Source organism: Ovis canadensis, chromosome 19 (genome assembly GCF_042477335.2).
Source record: "Ovis canadensis isolate MfBH-ARS-UI-01 breed Bighorn chromosome 19, ARS-UI_OviCan_v2, whole genome shotgun sequence".
Taxonomy (NCBI): domain Eukaryota; kingdom Metazoa; phylum Chordata; class Mammalia; order Artiodactyla; family Bovidae; genus Ovis; species Ovis canadensis.
In genome coordinates this window covers 36,012,456-36,036,174 of record NC_091263.1, presented here as the reverse complement: position 1 = coordinate 36,036,174, position 23,719 = coordinate 36,012,456, and the positions used below count along the sequence as shown (strand labels likewise).

The 23,719-nt window shown below is 45.3% G+C and overlaps 1 protein-coding gene and 1 long non-coding RNA gene across 5 annotated transcripts in view; one reads left to right on the top strand and one right to left on the bottom strand.

Annotated features, from left to right (window-relative positions):
* Nucleotides 1-12,071, bottom strand: part of LOC138929788 (uncharacterized) — a 146,462-nt gene extending 134,391 nt beyond the window's left edge. The window contains exons 1-2 of one of the 4 annotated variants that reach the window (XR_011445976.1): nucleotides 11,868-12,071; nucleotides 11,413-11,528 (exon numbers count right to left, since the gene is read on the bottom strand). This is a non-coding gene — a long non-coding RNA (uncharacterized lncRNA). Of the gene's footprint in view, nucleotides 1-11,412; nucleotides 11,572-11,717 lie in introns of all 4 variants that reach the window. The other 3 variants (XR_011445979.1, XR_011445977.1, XR_011445978.1) reach the window with 3 other exon arrangements.
* On the top strand, nucleotides 10,195-16,769 carry BHLHE40 (basic helix-loop-helix family member e40). Its single transcript, XM_069561818.1, has 5 exons — nucleotides 10,195-11,416; nucleotides 11,578-11,647; nucleotides 11,910-12,017; nucleotides 13,018-13,141; nucleotides 14,424-16,769. The coding sequence occupies exons 1-5, from the start codon at nucleotides 11,337-11,339 to the stop codon at nucleotides 15,278-15,280; spliced, it is 1,239 nt and encodes a 412-aa protein (XP_069417919.1). The 5' UTR covers nucleotides 10,195-11,336; the 3' UTR covers nucleotides 15,281-16,769.
* Nucleotides 16,770-23,719: the final 6,950 nt, after the last annotated feature.

Sequence of the window (23,719 nt, the reverse complement as noted above, 5' to 3'; positions counted from 1 at the left end):
TCACACTGACTCAGCCTCTCATATTAGAAAAGAATTGTTTTGGGAGGTTACTATTACTTACTTTGAGGTTTCCCAGGTGGTGCAGAATCTGCCTGCCAATGAAAGAGATCCCAGAGATGCAGGTTCAATCCCTGGGTCAGGAAGATCCCCTGGAGAAAGAAATGGCAACTTGCTCCAGTATTCTTGCCTGGAGAATTACATGGACAGAGGAGCCTGGTGGGTGACAATCCATGGGGTCACAGAGTTGAACACGATTCAGCACGCATGCACACACACTCACTTTACCTACTCTGTACTTTTTTTTTTCTATAAATATTCAACATGCAATAAGAAATTCAAGATCTATGGGAAAATAAGAAAATGCGTCTCATGGTTAATATAGAAGAGAAACAATAGAAACAGAACCAGAGACAGCTCAGAGGTTGAAATGATCAAACTAGTATTATAGCACAAAATTCCTATGATATAAAACTATCAAAAGTTCCATGGAAAGGAAGGCAACGTGCATGAAGAGATGGCGAATGTCATCAGAGTAATGGAAACCAGAAAAAAAACAACCATATGGAAATGCTAGAAATGAAAGAGACATAGTATCACAAATAAATTCATTATATAAGCTTAGTTGCTGACTCAACAGCAGAGGAAACTGAGCATCTGATAACGTTTGGGCTACTTTCCAACAATTCAACATACATGTAAATAGTGAAAAGAAATAAGAGAAGAAGGACAACATGGCAGAAGAAATCATTGAAACTTTATTGGCTAACACTCACCCAAACTGGTGAAAAATATCAAGTGACAGAACCAAGAAACTCAGCACACCCCAAGTAGAACAAATATAGAGAAAACCACACCTAAATAAATCTAGCCAGACTGTTGAAAAGCAACAGCAAGTGAAACCTGAAAAGCAGCCAGAGGGGAACAGAAGACATAAATTTTAGGCTAAAGATATAAATAACAGGTGACTCTTGAGTAGAATCAATCGCAGCCAGAAGAAAATAGAACCTCTTTAAAGTGCTAAAAGAATAACACTGTCAAATTCCACATCCAGTGAAAATATATTTCAAATACACTTCAAAAATGAAATAAAGTCATTATCAGACAGAAAATTTGGGAGAATTCATCTCCAGCAGACCAACACTACAAGAAAAGCTAACATTTGTTTTTCAGAATGAACAGAAAGGAAACCAGAAGGAAACATATCTGCAGGAAGAAGTGAAGAGTATCAAAAAGGATAAGTATATGGGTTAATGTCAAAGACCTTTTCAAAGTACTATGTTTTCATCTTTGTCTATCTATCTGTGTATGAAGAATATTTTAGACCACTACTGACTGTTTGGGGCTTCCCTGGTGGCTCTGATGGTAAAAGAACCTGCCTGCAGTGAGGGAGACCCAAGTTTGATCCCTGGGTCAGGAAGATCCTCTGGAGAAGGGAACAGCTACCCACTCCAATATTCTTGCCTAAAGAGCCTGGTGGGCTACAGTCCATGAGGTCAAAAACAGTTGGACACGACTGACTGACTGTTTAAAGCAAGTAACAGTAGGGACTTCCCTGGCGATTCAGTGGTTAAGACTGTGCCTCTATTGTTGGGGGCACAGGTTCGATCCCTGGTCGGAGAACTAAGAGCCCACATACCACAAGCATGGCCAAAAATCAAACAAACACCAACATTTTTAAATTTATAGCATATTACAGGTAAAATGTAAAATAACAATAGCATAAGGGTCAAAAGGAAGAATAAAAAGAATTGAACTGTTGTAAGGTTTTTACACAACCATCAAGTTGTATAGAAGCACTTTGTAGTGTATTATTTGAAGGTAGGCTGTGATAACTTAAAGATACAGAGCATAACCTTTAGAGCTGAAATTTCTATCTTCAGCATCTGAAAACTTATCAGACATGCAAACTTTTGAGCTCAATCACAGACCTACTGAATAAGAAACTGTGGGTATGGCCCAGAAATCTGTGTTTTAATAAGACCTCCAGCTGTTTCTAACACAGGTAAAATTTAAGAACTACTACTCAACAATAGCCACTAGAATATACCATAAGGAAGTGTACTTAAACACAGGAGACAAGATGGAATGATTAAAAAAATTCAACATATCCAAAGGAGGCAGGAAAATCAGAATAGAAACAAAGCATAAACGAGATAAGCAGAAAACAAGTACCAAGATGGGGGATTTAAACCCAACCATATTAATAATTATCTCAAATATAAATATATATTAAACATTCCAATCAAAAGGCAGATTGTTAAATCAATATAAAAGCAAAATCCAACAACAGGCTATTTACAAACATAGAATTTAAGACATAGGTTGAACTTCCCTGGTGGTGCAGTGGAGAAGACTCTGCCTGCCAATGCAGGGGACATGGGTTCGAACCCTGGTCCAGGAAGATTTCACATGCTGTGGGGAACTAAAGCCCAAACACCACAACTACTGAGCCCCCGTGCTGCAACTACTGAAGCCCACGTGCCTGCAACCGGTGCTCCACAACATGAGAAGCCACCACAGTGAGAAGCCTGTGCACAAGCAAAAAAAGAGTAGCCCCTTTCCCTGCAATGAGAGAAACCGAGCACGCAGCAACAAAGACCCGAAGCAGCCAAAATTAAATGATGTGGTGGTTTTTTTTTTTTTTAAAAGACACCAGTTGAAAGTGTAAGGGGATAAAGAACATACATTATGCCAACACTAAATATAAAAAACATGTAAAGCTATATTAATATCAGAAAAAGCATACTTCAGGACAAGGATATTACTGAAGGGACTTCCCTGGTGGTCCAACAGTTAAGAATCCACCTTGGAAAGCAGCGGATGTGAGTTTCATCCTTGACTAAGAACTAAGATCCCACATGCTAGAGAGCAACTAAGCTTGAGAGCTGCAACTACTGAACCCAAGTACCACAATTAGAGAGAAGGCCACGCACCACAATTTAAAAATCTCATATGCTGCAACTAAGACCCAAGGTGGCCATGAATAAATATTTTTAAAAGAGTATTACTGAAGAGAAAGAGGGAAACTTTTAATGAGAGAATAAAATTATCAAGAAGACCTATCAATCCAAAATGTGCAGGCAACTATGAAGAAAGTTCCAAGATGTATAAAGCGGAAGTTGACAGAAATGGACAAATCTACAATTATAGTTGGAGAGATTTTAACACTTCTATTTTGGACAAAAAAAAATCAGCATAGAGATATCTTTGCAACTTCATGGACTGTAGCCCGCCAGGCTCCTCAGTCCATGGGATTTTCCAGGCAAGAATACTGGAGTGGGTTGCCATTTCCTTTTCCAGGGGATCTTCCCACCCCAGCGATCAAACCCAGGTCTCCTGCATTGCAGGCTGACTCTTTACCATCTGAGCCACCAGGGAAACCCTTATTTGAACAGCACTATCAACCAACTTGACCCAAAGGACTTGATAAAATATTGCCCCCAACAGAACTACAGCATACATATTTTTTCCAAACCCATAGGAAACATTCATCAAGCTAGACTATATGCTCAGCAATGAAAGATGGTTTAATAAATGTCAAAGAATTAAAATCAGATTGAGTATACCTTCTGACTCAAAACTAATAAATTAGAAACCAATATAGAGAGATACCTGGCATTACACACCTATTTGGACAAGCTAAGGTTTAAAACGTTAGTTGCTCAGTTGTGTCTGACTCTGCAACCTCATGGACTGTAGCCCACCAGGCTTTACTGTCCATGGGATTCTCCAGGCAAGGATCCTGGAGTGGGTTGCCATTCCCTTCTCCAGGGGATCTTACCAACCCAGGGATGGAACCTGGTCTCCTACATTGCAGGCAGATTCTTTACCATTGGAAGGACTGATTTTGAAGCTGAAATGAAGAGCCAGCTCACAGGAAAAGACCCTGATGGTGGGAAAAACTGAGGGCAGGAGGAGAAGGGGGCAATGGAGGATGAGATGGTTGGATGGCATCATCAACTCAATGGACATTTGAGTTTGAGCAAACTCTGGGAGATAGTGAAGGACCCAGAAGCTTGGCGCGCGGCAGTTCATGGGGTCGCAAAGAGTTGGAGATGACTGGGTGACTGAACAAGTTTAAAAAAACACAATTGTGACTAGACCAAATACTAGTTGGGACACAGAGAAACTAGATCTCTCAAACATTGCAACTGGGAATGTAAAATGGTACAGCTACTCTGGCTAGTAGTTTGTCATTTTCTTGAAAACCAAATGCACATTACTATATGAGGAATTATACCCCTGGGCATTTATCCCAGAGAAGAAAGCTTTTTGTGCCTACCCAAAAGCATGTAGAAAAAGGTTCACAGCAGGTTTATTTCTAATAGCAGAAAGAAATGGAGCTCAAATGTCCTTGAACGGATGAATAATTAAATAAATTGTGTCACATCTACAGCATGGAATATCACTCATCAATAACAAGGGAACTTACTAGTGGGACTTTCTTGGTGGTCCAGTACCTAAGACTCTGGGCTCCCAATTCCCGTGTTCCATTCCTGGTCAAGGAACTAGAGTCCATGTGCTGTAACAAAAAGATCCCACATGCCACAACTAAGACTTGGCAAAGCCAAAAAAGGAAATGACAAAAAAATATTTAAAAAAAAAAGAGAGACTTAATATTGATACACACTACCTCTTGGATGGATCTCAAGAGGCTTACAGTGAGCAGAAAAAAATTCAGCCTCAAACAGTTACATACCACAGGATTCCATTTTTATAACATTCTTAACATGATATTACAAATAGAGAACACTCTAGTGGTTGCCAGACATTAGGAATGGGAGAAGAGAAGGGAACAGGTCTGATAACAAAGAGGCAACAGCTGGGGACTTTGTAGTGATATGACAGTTTTGCATCTTGATGAGGTGGTTATATAGTAATCGATGCGTGTGATAAAATTGCATAGAACTCTATACACACACACAAAAGTGAATGCATGGAAAACGGGTAAAAACTGAAAACTCTCTGTAGTTTTATGTATGCTAATTTCCTTGTTTGAATATTGTGTTATAGTCATGTAAGATGTTACCACTGGGGGAAACTGGGTGAAGGAGACATGCAACTTCTCTATATTATTTTCATAACTTCCTGTGGCTCTCTAATTATTTTAAAAGAAAAAGGAAAAAGTTATCTGGAAAATTTACAAATATTTGGGAATTAAACAATACCCTTCTAAATAACCTGTGAATCAAATAAAAGTCACAAAGACTAATACAACATATTTTGACCTGAATGATAAGGCAAATACAAATACTAAATACTGTGGAATGCTGGGAAAGCAGGGCTTAGAGGAAATTTTCTAGCTTTGGATATTTATAATAAGAAGACAGGTTTAAGATCAATGATAATATTTTACATCTAAAGAAACTAGAAAAAGTAGAACAAGTTAAATATAAAACAACCAAAAGAAAAGGAATAATAAAAATAAGAGGAAATTGATAAAATATTAGACAGCAGAGTAAATCAATAAATTCAAAATTGGATAATTGCAAAAATTAATATAATTAATTAACAAGTCTCTTGGTAAGATGATAAATAAAAAAAGAAAAACAAACATTTTAAAAGAAGTAAAAAAGATTTGTCACTATAGATTCAGTTCAGTTCAGTTGCTCAGTCGTATCTGACTCTTTGAGACCCCATGAATTGCAGCACGCCAGGCCTCCCTGTCCATCACCAACTCCCAGAGTTCACTCAAACTCACGTCCATCGAGTTGGTGATGCCATCCAGCCATCTCATCCTCTGTCGTCCCCTTTTCTTTCTGCTCCCAATCCCTCCCAGCATCAGTCTTTTCCAATGAGTCAATTCTTCGCACGAGGTGGCCAAAGTACTGGAGCTTCAGCTTTAGCATCATTCCCTCCACAGAACACCCAGGGCTGATCTCCTTCAGAATGGACTGGTTGGATCTCCTTGCAGATTACATAAACATTAAAAGGATAACACTATCCAATATACTGACAACTTTAAAGATAATAGACAAATTTCATGAAAAAAAATTACCAAAGCTGATAAAAGAAGAAATAAAAATGTTAAATAGCCTGGAATCTATTAAAATGTATTCATGGTAAAAGCATTCCCCCCACAACAAACCTCTAGGCCCAATGAGCTTCTCCTACTATTTAAGAAAGAAATAGTACCAATCCCACTTAACATCTTTCAGAAGAGATAGGATATTTCCCAAATTGTTTTATGAGGCTAGCATTATTTTGATGCTAAAACCTGACAAAGATTACAAAAAAAAAAGAAAAACTACAGGTTTTTCTAGCTTTGGATATTTATAAAAAGACAGGTTTAAGATCAATGATAATATTTTACATCTAAAGAAACGAGAAAAAGTAGAACAAGTTAAATATAAAATAACCAAAAGAAAAGGAATAATAAAAATAAGAGGAAATTGATAAAATACAAGATAGACAGCAGAGTAAATCAATAAATTCAAAATTGGATAATTGCAAAAATTAATATAATTAATTGATAAGTTTTTCACCCTTCACAATCATAGACATGAAAATCCTTAATATATATTATTAGCTAATTAAATCTAACAATAAAAATAAGGATAACACATTGATCACGATAGGCTTACCTCAGGAATTCAAGGTTGACTGAACACTAAAATTGTAATTCATGATATTAACAGAATGAAAGACAAAAGCCACATGACTGTTTTGTTGGATGCAGAAAACGTATCTGACAAATTCCACATCCTTTTATGATAAACTCTGTGAGCAAACTAACAATAGCAGAAAACTTCCTCAACTGGATGAAGGAACTACAGCTCACCAACACATAACATGATGCATATCAACAAAACTCTGAATATTTTACTCCTACAACTGAACATAAAGCAGGGATGTCCTGAAAGGAGACACCATTTGAACTCATTCATTTGAAAACACCACTGAACTCATCCAGGACCAGCAGCTTTATTTAACATTTCTATAAGTGATCTGGAAGATCTGCAAGTGTGTAGATGCCATTGATGTCTTTCTGGTGGGGACAAGCCAACATGTCAGCACTCTCTCTACTGCAGAGCATGTTTCCAAATTGTTGATCAGGAAGTACTGATGGATCAAAAACTCAATTTAGTAAGTAAAGACCAAAATATTCTTTAAAATATACTAGACAAGACTAGAAAATGTTAGAATGAATATATCAAAGAGAAATTATTTTGGAAATTTTTTGTCTGAAATCCATTAGGCTGGCTTTTTCCTAAATGGTTTAAATTTTTCTTTCAGCAAGCAATGGCTGCTCAGAGTAGGGGAAAGAGAATAGTGGCCACAAATATTGGCAGTGATCCCAACCAAGCCTTGACTGCCCTGTGTTTCAATATACTTCTGGGAGTGTGTTTGTACATGTTGAGTCATGATGTAAAATGTATTTCTTACTGTGAACTGTGGTAGAAAAAAATTGTGAGACTTCATCAACTTGCAAAAAGTGATGATATATGTACATGTGGATATATGCAGGGGTCTGTGGGTTCTAGTTTCCTGCTAGGAGGGGCCTGCCTAACTATTTCCAACACACAGCATCAGACCACCAAAATGCTGAGCCTCACTAGTAAAGGAAAATCTTCTCCTTACTTGTCCAAAAATATGGTCTCTGCACACTGAGAAGAAACAAAACAGAGGCGAGGGCTACAAACTATCAGGATTACCCAGGGCAGCTGCCCGGTGCTGCCTTGCAACACTTTAGAGGATGCTTTCACACAGACTGCAATGTGAATGGCTCCCCCTGGAGTTGAGCAGCGCACTACCCAAAGAGCCCTACCAGGCAGCCTCAAGTATGGTGATTAAGAGCTCAAGCTTTGGAGTCCAACAAACCTGGGGTTCAATTCCAGATCTAATCTCAGGCTATACAAACCGAGGCAGGTAATTTAACCTCCCTGAGCCTCAATTTCCAAGGGGCACATGATATATTCCTGGGCATTGTTCAGTGCCCAGCACATTGTTGTTCTCATTAAATGTGTTAAATAAACATAAAAATGAGCTAATGACTGCCCAGTAAGGTGGTGGTGAGAGGTAAATGAACGTGTACAACGTGTTTGCATTCAGTCTAAAAACTAGCACACAGTAAGCACTAAACCAACTATCTACAAAAGATGACAAACTGAAACATTAAGATTCTTCAGGATGAAAAGATGCATGAGGAGAAGGAACTATTTTGTTTAGTTCAATAAAAAATAATCATAAGCTTTGAGAGAAGAGAAACATTAAAAGTAATATAACCTGGTACAGTAACACTTTGGTAAGGTGGGGATAATCCTTGATGCTTGAAAGTACATTTGGAACAAACAAAATGTAGGAAACAATCCATTTTGGTATTTCCCATTGTAGGTCAGGTAAGGGCAAAAAGTATAGATAACTTCAAAGCATTCTAGGAATGATACTGAGCTCTGAGCCATGGAATCTGAACTGTTTGGGTTCACTCCTGGTGGCGGCGGGGGGGGGGGGGGGGGGGGGGTGTCTATGCTGGGGGAGAGTGACCCATGGAGGGACATGTGTTCCATCCTTCCCCAGTACTTATTTCCTGGTGCAACTGTGGCTCAGACGCAGTCATGACAACTCTTCATTCATCCCTATTAAATTCTCACAATGGAGCAGGTCACCCTTGACTGAAAGCACAAACCCAGCACTGACTCCTGTCCCCTCCTGCCTGTGGTCCTGCTTGCCCCCCTTCTGGCAGGAAGCCGTAGCACCTCCAGAGAGAAGGCTGGTAACACAAGCCAGCAAAAGTACATTCCAGGACCGAGCGATGCTGAGCCCCCAGGCGAGGCCAGGCTAGTCGGCACTTAGAAAAGGAGGCACTTCTCACACTTGCTAATGAGTTTGACGCTTGTGAAACATAAACAGGAAGTGGGAGCTCTCCAAAGCGACCTGAAGGAAATCCACTCCCAGTTTGGTCAACGTGTGAATCCCAGATCTCTAGGTTGTCAAGGACACTGCCAATTAAGACTGAGCCCACCCCTACCCGCCCCCTCAACTGCACCCAGGCTGATCTTCACCAGGTTTCAGCACTGACCCCGTTTTGTTGTTGTAGTTTTTTTCAATCCTTCCCACAGCCAGGTCACTCGGCAGCGGGGTGACTGACCCGAGGCGCGGTGGGAAAGGCTCACAGTCATCTCTCAACTCCCCGAACTTACAGGGCAGGGCAGCACAGAGGTCAGTGAAATCCCCAGCCAGGCCTTATTTTAGTCATGAATTTCCACTGGCTCCCTCCTCTGACAGCATCAGCGCTGCTCACAGAGCGGGCTTGGAGTTTCAGCTGTTTTCCCTGCTCCAGGCAGAGTTAGAAGGTCACAGAGGCCGGACTTTTCCGGGGGAGTGGGTGGGGGCCTCGGGCGGCCTCAGAGAGATTGCAGAGATCTGGAGCCGCTTGGAGGAGGCCCTTCTGCCCCAGGCTCCGGGCGATGGGTTAATGTCTCCCCTCTCCTCCTCTGCCCAGATATTGTGGTTCACATTAAATTTTTAAAAATAATTTTTTTAATACCAAAAAAATTTTTTTAAGCCCACACTTTCTATCTTATCTTCTCCCTTCTCTTCACCAGCAGCACCGATACAATTTTCCCAGTACTGCCTTCCCCTCATTTCCCAGGGTAAGCCCTCCTCAGAGGTTCCTGTGAATTCAAGAGCAGCATCTGTGTTCCATTCACCTACAGTGTATCTGGCAGCGTATCTAAGCACAACGCCGGGCACAGGGTAGGGGGCTCAACCAACACTTGTCGAGTGAATGAACGCTAAGACGTCAGCGTGATGGGCAGTTTTTCCAAGTCTCTTTTTTCCATCCTGCCCCGGCTGCAGACCGCACACTGCGCCGCAGAAGTCCCCGGCAGGGGGAGATGGACGACCCCGACCCCCGGGAGCTCCTGTGCTCGGGGGGTCTTGGTCCCCGGCCAGGGCAGAAGGGCGCTCTGTCAGGAGCTCTGCGGCCCAAGCCCAGGCCAGGTGAAGCGTCACGCCCCGCGCTGCCGCAGGGCAAGCGCCGCTGCCGCGGTTGTGTAACGTTGCAGCCCAAGGGGAGGGGACCCGGGCGCCTCTGCTCCAGTGGGGGCAGAGGAGGGAGGAAACGCAGGGCACCGCGCCCGGTCTCTTTCTGTGCTTGATCAGCCTAAGTGTGGGCCAGGGAGGGGGGTGGGGGCACTGGGGCACCCTGGGGGGTGCGCAAGTGAGTGTCCGCCGGCACGCAGACTGCGCCCCGGGAGCACAGCTCCAAAGGAGCCAGGGACCGCGGCGCACAGCCTAGCGGGTCAGGTGCGCGCAGCGTGCTCCGCGGCGGCCTCGCCTGCCCCTGCGCTTGGCTGCCAGCCCGCTTCCCATGGGGTGACATCCGCCCCGCCCTCCTCGGCCCCTCCCCACGGCGGGCGATTCCTGGACTCCGGGCCGAGGGGTGGGGGCAGGGAAGCCGGCGCGGAAAGAAACCCCAGCCTCTGGGGAAGGCAGGGGGGCCGGGCGACTCCCTCTGCTGCGCGCTGGTTCCTCCGAGCGGGCGCGCGGGGGGAGGAGGAGGAAGAGGGTTGGGCTGGAGCGAGCGAGGGGATATTCCTCTCCCGGCTTGAGTCAGACGCGGGCGGATCCGTCCTCCCCCGTTCCCTCCCAGGAGACGGGAACTTACTTCATTTCCCTGGGGCAGGTTCGCCCACGTTACCAACCTCCCCCCACCACCTCCCCGGCTCCCTAGCCCCTTCCAGCTTCCGCGCCCCTCGCCCAGCTAGGCAGGACCCAGACTGCCCTGCCAACCCCCTCTTCGGGGAAAGGCAGCCGCAGACACCTGGGGGCCGGGGCTGGGGGGTGGGGGCTCCCTCGCAGCCGCGGGAGCGTTGTCCAACACGTGAGACTCATGTGATGAAGCCGGGGGAGGGCGGGCAGGTCGCTCCTTCCCTCCCCGGCAGCGGCCAGACGTGCCTGGAGTCACAGGGTAGAACACGTAGCTCCAACCCACCCACTCGCTCCCATTTAACCCAGCCCGCAGCCTCTCCATTACTCCTCGGCTCTCCCCCACCATCCCCCCCCCACTCCGCCCTAACCGCACCCCCCCTCCCTCCCGCCTCCCCGCCCGCCCCACTTCTCATTCACTTGGCTCGCACCGTGCAGACGGCACTGGGAGCACACACCGCCAGTCTGTGCGCAGAGCCGGAGCCAGAGGCCGCGGGTACACCATGCACGCCCCCAACTGAAGCAGCACCTCAAAGCCGCAGCTCTTCGCAGCCCAGCGGATTTCAGAGAGCTCTGACTCAGTGGAAGCCCTGCGGAGAGACCCCCGAAACCTCCTCCACGACAGTCCTCACCCGACGCTCCGCCACTGCAGACAGGAGCGCAGAGTGGCCCCGGCTCGCAGCGCAATGGAGCGGATCCCCAGCGCGCAACCGCCCCCCACTTGCCTGCCCAAAGCGCCAGGACTGGAGCCCGGAGACCTACCAGGGTAAGTTGGCACCCCTGGCCCCTTCAAGCCTCAACTCCAGTCCTGCCTTCTGCGCGGCTTTCAACTCCAAGTAGTTCTGGGTGCATCCGGGGGTTCTTGCCAGTCAGGGCTCCTGCAACCGATGCGCAAGTCATGACCCTTCCTCGTCCCTCTCCCTGCAGGATGGATTTTGCCCATATGTACCAAGTGTACAAGTCGAGGCGGGGAATAAAGCGGAGCGAGGACAGCAAGGTAAGAGCACCGCGCCCCTGTGGACCCCAGGCCCTCGCACGCGCTGAGTTTCCAATAAAAGTTTTCTCACTTTAACGTTGGAGGGAGGTATGCAAGGTGTGGGCCCTGTGCCTCTACTGAGTGGCTTGGAGAAGAAGGGGCAGATAGGGTTCTGGGTGTGACTCTGCTCCACTGCCGAGACTCTTCTGCCGCGGGGTGGGAAAGGAGAAGCGCTTCTCACCTCCTTCCTCCCGCGCCCACCATCTCTCCGTGCGCTTTGCAGGAAACCTACAAACTGCCGCACCGGCTCATCGAGAAAAAGAGACGTGACCGGATTAACGAGTGCATCGCCCAGCTGAAGGATCTCCTCCCCGAACATCTCAAACTTACAGTAAGTGAGAAGCTGGCCCCTCTCCAAACCAGCTCCTCTGCCCAGAGGGCGGGCGAGGGTCACCCGCCGCCTGCAGGCTCCGCCAGGAACTGCGGACCAGATGGCTGGATCCTAGCTAGTGGCTGGCTCTGTTTGGGGGTACCCTTCTCCAGTCTCAGAATTTTCTGGCAACCTCGTGCAAATAAGATAAGAATCATTTGTACTTGTCCAGCTTGGCACCAACACCAGCCGGCCTTCCTTTGCTAGAGTTTAAGGTGATTCTCCGGGTTCTCCTTTTCTCACATTGAGCAAATCCAGCAACCCACTTTTTTTTTTTACCCCCTTCCCCACATCCCTTTTTAAAATAAGAGGACTTGTTTTGATGTGTCATTTTTTTTTTTTTACGTCCTGTCCTTTCTTGGCGATTGTCAATAGCTTACTAGATTGGCAACCTTTGGTTGGGGAAAGAAGAAAAAAATAGTATTTAGGAGAAAATAGTATTTAGGAAGGAACAAAAAAGCGTAGATGAGCTAGAAGTTATGACAGGGTGTCAGGAAAGAAACTAGGGAAAGCCTCTTGGCTGCCAGACACAGTAGAAGTCTCTACTAGGGTTGACACCACTGCAGAGAAATGTTATCTCTGGATTCCCCTGAGTTAAGGTCAGCAACGGCTGCTGGAAAAATTTATCTGTCAAAGCTTTCTCCTGAGCTAGCTGCTGCTTCCAAAATGCCTCCAAAGATGGGGTACACTTGTTTGCTGTCCTCTAATCAAAAATATATGCATATATACATATTTTTAAACATCATCTATAAACTTAAAACTTAATTTAGCCAACCAGGAACAGACCTTTTTATCCCCCTTTAGAGACATTCGGTGGTGGTGGTTTAGTCGCTTAGTGGTGTCCGACTCTTGCGACCCCATGGAGTGTAGCCCAGGCGACTGATGAATCTCATGGCTAATTAGTATCCCAGAGGTGGGACTTCTCTGAGCTCACTGCTGACGGAGGCTCTTTTTATTCCAGACTTTGGGTCACTTGGAAAAAGCAGTGGTTCTTGAACTTACCTTGAAGCATGTGAAAGCATTAACAAACCTAATTGATCAACAACAGCAGAAAATCATTGCCCTGCAGAGCGGTCTGCAAGCTGGTGAGTACCATGTTTGGCTATCATCTCCTTAGAGTTCTAGCACAAATAGAGAGCCTGTAAGCTCAACATCTGGTGTAAGAAACATTCCCGCAACAAATTGCTTATGCATGTTAGTTGGGGGAGATGCTGTTTTATCTTTCCTAAAAGGTCAGACTTTTCATTTGGAATGCTGCTGTGTGCCACCTGGCATGAATACATATTAGTCAAATGGTAAAATATTTCTGTGGCATTTTGGCTTAAGAGTTTCTGGGGTTCTGGGAGTCCCCCCCACTTTGAAAATGCCAAGGCACCTATAATTTGCATCGTGGGTGTTTTACAGTTGTTTTCCTTAGCCCTGTTTCATTGGAGAATAAATCATGGGTATGCCCCAGTGTTTTAATGTTTCTCCACTTCCTTATCCCTCGGTGTGTGGTATGAGCCTGGCAAGATGACAGCAGTAGTTTTTCCTGCATTTCATGTGGTTCCCTGAATAGCCACTAGGTATCTCGGTGAATTACACAATCTAACGAAACCACTGAAGTTTCATCACCCATTTCTACGGACTTCCAGAGAATCACAGTCATCTAACTGTCTGGTCTCACCCATTCCAAATAATACTGTACAAACGAGGGAGAAATTCCTCTACCCACTCCCTCGTTCTTCTCTCCTCTCCTCTCCAAACCAGGACAATGAGGAAGTCGTTCTGCCAGTTGCCTCATTGAAAACAGAAAGATGGTCATACCTAACTTCCTGGGGATCATGGATACACTATATGAGAAAAACCTAGAAATAGCCTTTAAATATAGCAGCATGACTGCAACTTGTATAAGCCATTGAAAATAAGCGTACTTTAGGTGACGTGGTTCCTTCATTCTCATTTTTTGACTGGTCACTGTCCATCTCACTATGGTAAGATGATGTTCTGTAAATTGACTCTGGTTATGAGCACACTAGGATGATTATGGCTGTGTTACTTATAACGAAAACTCAAGAATTCCTTAGAAATGCAACAAGAGGGGAAACCGTCTGTCTCTGTCAAATGTGGTCTATGCCTATGATATTACACAGCCATTACAAATCATATTTTATCTCTGAGAGGTAGAATTATGGATGATTTTTAGTTTAATCTTTATACTTTTCAGTGTAATTCAGATTTCCCCTGATCATATTACTCTTGGAGTTAGAAATACAATCAGCAAATGCTATTAACAAAAAGGAAAGCCCCGGGGTCTTTGGAACCTAGGTATCCATGTGAACCACAGCACCTTCTGAAATGTCTCTCTTTGCATCTGTGTTGATCCAGGTGATCTGTCGGGAAGAAATGTGGAGGCAGGCCAAGAGATGTTCTGCTCAGGTTTCCAGACATGTGCCCGGGAGGTGCTTCAGTACCTGGCCAAGCATGAGAATACTCGGGACCTGAAATCTTCACAGCTTGTCACCCACCTCCACCGTGTGGTCTCCGAGCTTCTACAGGGCGGTACTTCCAGGAAGCCGTCAGACCCAGCCCCCAAAGCAATGGACTTCAAGGAGAAACCCAGCTCCCTGGCCAAAGGCTCCGAAGGCCCAGGCAAAAACTGTGTGCCAGTCATCCAGCGAACTTTCGCCCACTCGAGCGGCGAGCAGAGTGGCAGTGATACGGACACAGACAGCGGCTACGGAGGAGAATCGGAGAAGAGTGAGCTGCGTGTTGAGCAGCCGTACTTCAAAAGCGATCATGGACGCAGATTCACCATGGGAGAAAGGATCAGTGCTATTAAGCAAGAATCCGAAGAACCCCCCATGAAAAAGAGCAGAATGCAGCTCTCTGATGATGAAGGCCCTTTCACTAGCACTGACCTGATCAGCTCCCCGTTCCTGGGCCCACACCCGCACCAGCCTCCGTTCTGCCTGCCCTTCTACCTGATCCCACCATCAGCAACTGCCTACTTGCCCATGCTGGAGAAGTGCTGGTACCCCACGTCTGTCCCAGTGTTATACCCGGGCCTCAACGCCTCTGCCGCAGCCCTCAGCAGCTTCATGAACCCAGACAAGATCTCGGCCCCCTTGCTTATGCCCCAGAGACTCCCTTCTCCCCTGCCCTCCCATCCTGCCATCGACTCTTCTGCCCTGCTCCAAGCTCTGAAGCAGATCCCCCCTTTAAACTTAGAAACCAAAGACTAAACTATTTAGGGGATCCTGCTGCTTCACTTTCCTTCCTCCCTACTTCCAAAAACAAAAAACAAAAAATGTGTTTGTGAGTGCAGCGAGATTGTTTCAGTGTGTATGCCAAGATCATCTGAGGCAGGGAGAGAAGATTCAGGTGTGTGTGTGTATGTGTGTGTGTGTGTGCGTGCGCGTGTGCGCGCGCGTGCCTGACTATGCATTGTGTGTTGGTATGGGACGTTAAAGCTCCTTTGGGCGTAGGGAACTTGTGAAGGATTGCCTGACATCAGGAGACTTAGGGGGGATTGTCTCAGACCTCTGGGCCTTTCCCTCCCAGAGAGTAGCCCCTTCTGATATAAAGCAGCTGAATTTCCAAAAGCTGCAAAGTCTTGGTCTGTGAGTCAGTCTCCACTTTGGGAGCTGGGTCTGTGGCTTTGAGAAAAAGGTACTTTCAAAAGAGGGCTTTCCAGAGTGCAGTTCCCAGCCAGCTCTGATGACCCCACCCTTCTCCCTTCTGTTGTCGCCGTGACTCACTGTATGGGCAGAGGGCAGCCAGACTGAACTTTCTCCAAAGTGGTGAGGTAGCAGACACTGGCATAGCACGGTAGTGGTCTGGGGAGGTTTCCTCAGGTCTGCTCCCCACCCCTGCCTCAGATGAATAAAGAGAATGTAGTTCCCTACTCAGGCTTTCCTAGTGATTTGCTTCCTAAGGAACTGAAAAGGGCCCCCTGGTACAAGTCTAGCTGCCAGGGGAGGAGGGAGGAATCCCCTGGGACTCTGGCACCTGCTTCTAGTCTCACCTGGAAACAAGCCTCGCTGTCCAGGGAACCAAACCAGGGTCTGAGAGATGCAGGCACCTGCTTGCCAAGCACCCTGAAGTGCACTAATGCATTTCAGCAAGCAAAGCCAGACTCGGTTATCAGCTCTAACCTAAAACTCCTTTTAACCAAGCTTAGCTTCTTAAAAACCTAACCAGCCCTTGGCACAGCAAGACCCTTTCTGCAGGCTAATTCCCCTCGCCCAATAGCACATGGAGTGTCCTTCCTGATAAAAGGATTCTGTCTCCTTGAAAAGATGTTTTATTTTTGGTCTAGAGTACTTTTCTGACTTGTCCAGCTAGCCCTGCACCAGCTTTTCGAAATGCACTATGCTTAATCGCTGATTGTGTTTTAACTTTTTCTTTTCCTGTTTTTATTTTGGTATAAGGTCATTGCCTTTATTTGTAAAACTGTTATAAATATATATTATATAAATATATTAAAAAGGAAAATGTTTCAGATGTTTATTTGTATAATTACTTGATCTACAAAAGTGAGAAAAAATGAATGTATTCCTGTTTTTGAAGAGAAGAATAAATTTTTTTTTTTCTCCAGGGAGAGGTACAGTGTTTATATTTTGGAGCCTTCCTGAAGGTGTGAAATTGTAAATATTTTTATCTATGAGTCAATGTTAAGTAGTTGTTTTAAAATACTTAATAAAATAATCCTTTTCCTGTGGAAGAGAAAAATGGTCTCCTGCATGTTTAAAATAACTCTTAAGGGTGTGATATGGCTATCTCTTGCTCTCCCCTCTTGACTGAAGGCAGCAACTAGTTAATCTTGGTGTAATTTCAGCTTTTCCTGTAACTCAGACAGAATAAGCTTAGTCGATTTAGTAGGTAAATATTTGTTTCATTGTTTTCTTAAACTAACCTCTGCCAGATGTTCACAATCACCCTACACCTCTTTCCAAAGTTCAGCAAAAAGCCTGTGTTTCCCCCAGTCTGCTTTTGTCGTGGTCCTTGGAACTTGACAGAAAATAAACTTCTGAAATCATGGGCCTCAATGTCTGGGGAGCTTGCTGGAGGGTAGGCAGGCGCTTTGAAAGAAGATTTAATGGATTATTATGCAATAATAATTACTGCTAGGGATAGCACCTCTGCCAAGGAGGTCTCACTTTTTCAAGTTTAGCAAGGTCTAATGGATTTGCCATATCCTGTCCTATTGCTGCTGAAGGCAACATTCCATGATTATTCTCTACATCCTTCCTGGACTTCCTCTCACTGGGTGTGTTTGTGTGTGAATGAATATTGGTGTTCCTTAGTCAAGTGCTCTTATGAAAAAGAAAAAAAGAAAAAATTCCATGGGAAAAGAAGTGGGAAATGACCAGGTTGTTTCTGCCTGCTGCTTTCTCCCTCTCAGAGGTGTCCTGATGTTTCCTGATGGCCAGTGCCTAGCTCACCACACTTCAGATCCCCAAGCATCTTCCAGAACCCTCTGGCTGTCTGGAGCCCATGCAGGGAACCTGCCCCCGGGAGTTCTCAACCAGGCAGAGACGCCACCTGCCCTTGGTGTCTGTTTGCTTCAAAAGTCACCTTCCCTGTCTGCTGATGAGCCAGCAGGGGAGAGTGAGCATTGCCTGGCTTGAGATGTCCCCAGGCAGCATGTGTCTTGGGAGGAGTCAGGAGATGAGCTGGTGGTCTGATCAATGAACTGGCATTTCTGGCATCTCCCCCACCTCACTTCTGTCTTTGATTCACTAAAAAAGGACTCTGAGCCCTGTCTGACACATCCTATAGCAAGGAAACAGCAAATTCTGTACCGGCCTATTTCTCCCAGCAACTTAGGGACTGGCCCTCCCATTCTCCTGCTTATTAAGCTCTGAATTGCCGCGTGAGTTGCTAAGCTCTTCTGGCTAGACGTTTGGGGTAAAAACCTAAACAAAAGAAGTTTATCTTGGGAATGGAGCAGGGGCTTGAAATCAAGGCCAGACTCTTTTTGCTTGTCCCCCTCTCCTCCCCAGTTGGTGACTCAAGGGAATAGCTGTGGGGGCAGAGGGAAGTGGTTGCGGCACCCTGAATTAAAAAGGGTTTGAGAGTTCCACACAGCATCAACCCAGAATCCCCGGACTGGAGTCTATCAAACACCCCTCAGAGGGGCAGCCCTCCCTCTGCCTTCTTCTCTGCTTCTAGCTTGCCCTTGACCTTCTTTCTAGGCCGGTGCCAGCAGGTTCCAAGCGGTTCGGAGAGCGATGCGGAAGGAGGGGTTCGCACTCCGTCTCTGGCCCCTTCAGGACAAAGAGGACCTCTGTGAAACAGGGGTGTGCACGCGGGTGAGGGGGTGCAGCTCGGTCTCTGGGGCCGGGGAGCGGACACTGGGGATCTGGCCGCCTTCAGACAGGGCGTGAGCCTCCTCCGGGCTGCCGGGATGGTCTCACCCAGCGCTGACCTGCCTCGCCTGTTGACACAACGTCACGTTTCCGACTGCAGCCCTTTCATGTGCGGCCCGCGGCTAAATGCGGCTGCCGGTTCCTGGAAGCAGACGTGCCTGGCACCGCGTCAGCAGAAACCTGATCCCCGGGGAAGCTTGGCACGGCCGCGGGCTCGCTCGGCCCCCAGAATAGGGCCTGGCAGCGGGCGCTGGGCAGCAACCCCCTCAGGCCCCGCGGGAGGGAATCCGAGCGCTCTCCGCGGGGGGAAGGGAGGGCTGGGTGGGGTACGGAGCTGGATTTAAGCAGGGCGTTGGAACAGGAGCCTAATTATCTGGAAGCTCGAAGCTTCCCACGGGTCATCGCTCATTAATGAAGCCTAACAACCGAGAAGTACCATTATGGGTGCTATTATACTTTACATTTTAGAGAGAAGTAGAAACGGGATCAGAGAGGGGAGTTAACTTGCCGACAGTCACACAGCTTCCGAGTCACTAAACCATTATTGGAATGGTGACTGTGTTGGTTTGTGGCTCTTAATCGGAGCCAAAGGAAAGGCTTTCAGAGTCTGGTTGTAAACACTAGTAATAATACCAATACTGCTATTACTAACAGCAAACACTTTGTAGCACTTATTATCTCCCACTCTTCAAATCACTCCCTACAGAAAAACTTGATTATCAGGGCAACTCCATGAGGTAGGTTTAATTACTATCTTCCTTATATGGTAGAGAAAAACAGAGAGGCTGAGTAACTTGCATAAAGTCACACAGCTCCAGAGGTGAACTGAAATTTAAAGCTAGGCAATTTGTCTCCAAAGTCTGTGTGCTTAACTACTCAACCCCATTGCTCTTCCCTTTAAATAATAGCAATACCAGCCATAATAATAATAGTAGAAGTAGTGATAACTGTCACAGTTCTTACCAGATTTTGAGTACTGCGCCTATGCCAGGCAATATATTAAGCACTTTATGTGAATTATCTCTACTTCCTATAACAACTATGAGGGGTAGGTATTAAGAAGAAGTGAAAAACTGGAGCTAAGAGAGGAGAAATTTGAGCCTCCTCAGAGGTGACACAATGTGTAAAGGACAGAGCAATGCCCTTTCTCTGGTATAGAACTACTTCTAAACTGAGCTCTGTGACATGGGCTTGGACATGCAATATCCCATTTAATCTTCAGAATAGTCCCAGGGAATAGGTACTAGGATCCTTAGTGCGTGGAGGAGATAACAGGCTCAGGGTGAAGTTATTCACCTGACTTTTTATTTGCATCATTACAAATGTGCCCACGTACCATCTCTGATACTTCCCTGGTGCTCCAGTGGCTAAGACGCTATTCTCCCAATGCAGGGGGCCTGGGTTGGATCCCTAGTCAGGGAATTAGATCCCATATGCTGCAACCAAAGATCCTGTACACCGCAACTAAGACTGCATGCAGCCAAATAAATAAATATATTTTTAAAAAAATAACTAGCCCCACAGGCAAACTGGGGCATGGTGAGACAGGTAGGGTGGATGGGTGGGGGCACTTATCAGTTAACTGTGCTGAGAACTAGAATTTGGGTTTGAGGAAATTCTATGTTAAGTTTTCTGGAGTGGGAGGAGGGGGCATTCTTTTTTTCACATCTCTTTTAAGGTTAGGAGAGGGCCAGATTGAAGGGCCTGGGGCAGTAGCTACCTGCAGACCACTTGGGGTGAGACTGGAAGGAGGGAGGGAGGCCGTGTTCCCAGCTCTCTTGCTGGAAGGACAGCTGTGCCCCCACCCCCTGGCTGATCTCTGTGGCCCGTGGTCAGCTCCCCAGTGTGTGGCTGGGCTAAGGAGGGGTAAGCAAGAGGCCACCTGTCTCTGTAGAAGGGGGCCAGCATCTCAGCTTCCCATGCTGCCAGGTTTCTCCTCAGGCCTTGGAGACCCTTGGAGGCGCCATGAGACGGACTGAGCAGAGCTTCCAAGTGGTTTCATGTAAAGACTCTCTGTTAACGGGATTGGTGTGTTCCCCAGAGACCCAGAACTCCCCAAGGGCCACGTGGCATGGAGGGAGGGAAACCTCTGGCCTTCTCACCCCGTCTTTAGCTGGAGCAGCTTCCTTTTTCTCTGTCCTAAATACCGTAAAGGTTTGTTCGAACGAGAATTCCACTGCTAAAAAAAATATCACAGACTGTTTGGAAGGTACCCAACTACAGCCCCTTTCTCGGCATGGCCTTCACTGCACCCACTTCCTGCTCCAGGATCCAGGAGGAGGCTGGGGCCACTCAAAGCCCACCCCCACCAACAGGCCAACACCCCCTGTTTATCCCAGGCCATCTGTTTGGCCCGACTAACACAGCAGAACATGAGCTGGGTGAAGCCTCTCCCATTGGCTATGGCAGCCACCGACACACTGGGCCATCCAGTCTTGTGATGTGCCTGGACTGGGGCCCGGAAGGTTTCTTCCGCTATAGTCGGGGCCCTCCCTTCCTGGAGGAATCTTAGCAAAGACACTGAGGTAGGGCAGCAGGGAATGAGTCACCAGGCTGCTAGGTAGGGGGTGGCGGGGGGGTGGGGGGGGCGATGGGGGGGGGCGGTGGGGGGTGGCAGATGGCCTCAGGCTGTGGCCTGAGTGTTAGGGACAGCCGGCCTTGGTTAATCCTAGGAGCCCTGCTGTCCCGCCCTACACCCACCTGTAAGAGTGAAAAGGAAGAAACTTGTGTTTATTTATTTGTTTGAAGAGCTAATATGGTTTTCTTGGAAACCCCATTATGGATAGTAGATGAAGGTTGAGATTATGCAGAGATCTTTGAGGAATTAAGTGAAGTGAAGTCGCTCAGTTGTGTCCGACTCTTTGCGACCCCATGGACTGTAGCCTTCCAGGCTCCTCTGTCCATGGGATTTTCCAGGCAATATACTGGAGTGGATTGCCATTTCCTTAAAAATGAGAGAATACCACTCCCCTTCCAGGGGAAAAAAAATGTGTGTTTCTCAAAGTTTTTAATAAAATATCTAATATTTGGGTACCTTTTGTTTTTACTAAGGAGAATTTGAAACATCTATGAAAGTAGAAACAAAAAGAAAAATGACCCAATTTTTTAAATGGGCAGAGGACTTGAACAGCCATTTCTCCAAGAAGATGTACAGATGGCCAAGAAGCACATGAAAAGATACTCAACATCATTAGTCATCAGGGAAATGCAAATCAAAACCACAATGAGATGCCACTTCACACCCACTAGGATGGCTGCAATAAAGAAAAAACAAAACAGAAAATAACAAGTGTTGTCGAGGATGTGGAGAAATTGGAACCTTCCTACATTGCTAGTGGGAATGTAAAACAGTTCAGCTGCTGTGAAGACAGTTTAGTGATGTCTCAAAAAGTTAAACATAGAACTACCATCTAACTCTGCCATTGCACTCCTAGGAATATACCTCCAAAATACTGAGAACAGGTACTCCAACAAGGACACGTACAAGCACGCTCCTATCAGCACTATTTACAATAGCCAAAAGTGGAAACAGACCAAATGTATGTCAACAGATGAATGGATAAACATAATATGGTATATAAACACAATGGACTAAAAAGAAAAATGCAGTGCATGCTCTATGCTACAGTATGTGTACGTAGAATAATACATGCAATAACATGGATGAGCCTCCAAAACATTATGCTCAGTAAAAGAAGCCAGACACAGGAAGTCACAAATAGTATGATTCTACTGATATGGAGTATAAAGAATAGATAAACCCATAGTGACAGAACACAGATGGATGGTTGCCAGGGCTTGAAGGAGGAGGAAATGAAGGAAAATTGCTTAATAGGTACAGGGTTTTAATTTGAAGTGATGGAAATGTTTTAGAATTAGAGGTGGTGGTGGTACAACGCTATAAATATACTAAAAGCCACTGAATTGTTCACTTTAAAGTGCTTGATTTTATGTGAATTTCACCTCCGTAAATTATTCAAGTTGACAGAAGGGCATCATGAATCCTCTAACTATCAGCTTTCCAGCTTTAACAGTCATCAATTCATATCTAATCACTTTCATCTGTAATTTATATACCATTCTGTTTCTGCTATTTATATATTACTCTGAAGCGAATTTGGACATTATACAATTTCATTTGTAAATATTTCACTCTCTCTCAAAAATAAGTATTCTATAAAAAAATTAATAGCATTATCACACCTAAAAAAATTGAACACCGGAAGAATGTTTAAAGGTTAATTTTCTGAATAGAAGCACAGCATCGTTTCAGAATCTAAAAGCACAAAAAGTGATCAGTGAAAAAAATTACTTCGTCTTAATTCATACTCTTTAATCCTGATCCCTTTGGTCCAGGCAAAATCTCCTGTAAGCAGGCAGGTAGGTACTGTTAGAACTTTTCTTAGAGCTTATCTGTGTTTATGTGTGCAACTACAAATGAGGGTTACCATTTGCCTCCCTTTTTCATATAAAAATAGCTACTTACATAATTCTGCACATATTTTTTATTGAAGTATAGTTGATTTATAATATTCTATTAGTTTCATGTGTACGGCACAATGATTCAGTATTTTTGCAGATTATACTCCATATTTATTACAAGGTAATAACTGTAATGCCCTGTGCTATTCAATATATCCTTGTTGCTTATCTATTTTATACATAGTAGTTTGCGCCTGATAATCCTGTACCTGTAATTTGTCCCTCCCTGCACTTATTTTTTGCACTTATTTTTTTTGGTGATAAAGACAGAGAAGCCTTTATTTTTAATTTTATACTGAAGTATAGCCAATTAACAACGTTGTCATAGTTTCAACTTCACAATGTTCTTAACTTGCTGTATCTTGGAAAGCTAGTCCCATGAATACATAGAAAAGCTTTTAATTCTTTTCACAACTGTATATTATTTCACTGTACAGATATACCGTTATTTGATCAGTTCCTTATTATGGACACTGGGGTTATTGCTGACCTTTCACTATTACCAACAGGGCTGCAATTACTAATCATACATCATTTTGCATGTGTATAACATTATTTATGGGATAGCCGCTGCCCCCACCCCAGAACTGGATCGCACCATGAGTCTCTGTCATTCTGATGGATATTACCATATTGTCCTCCGTGGGACTGTGGTAGTTCACATTCCTTTAGCATCCCATGAAGGTTGTCCCTCTGGGAGGCAATTTGCAAGTGATGCCAGAAGCTTTGGTGCATGTACATCTTGAGTCCACTTCAAAGAGTTATCACAAGGGAGTACTTTGTCCGATTTTCAAAGATTATGCTACAAGGATGGACATCTTCAAGTCA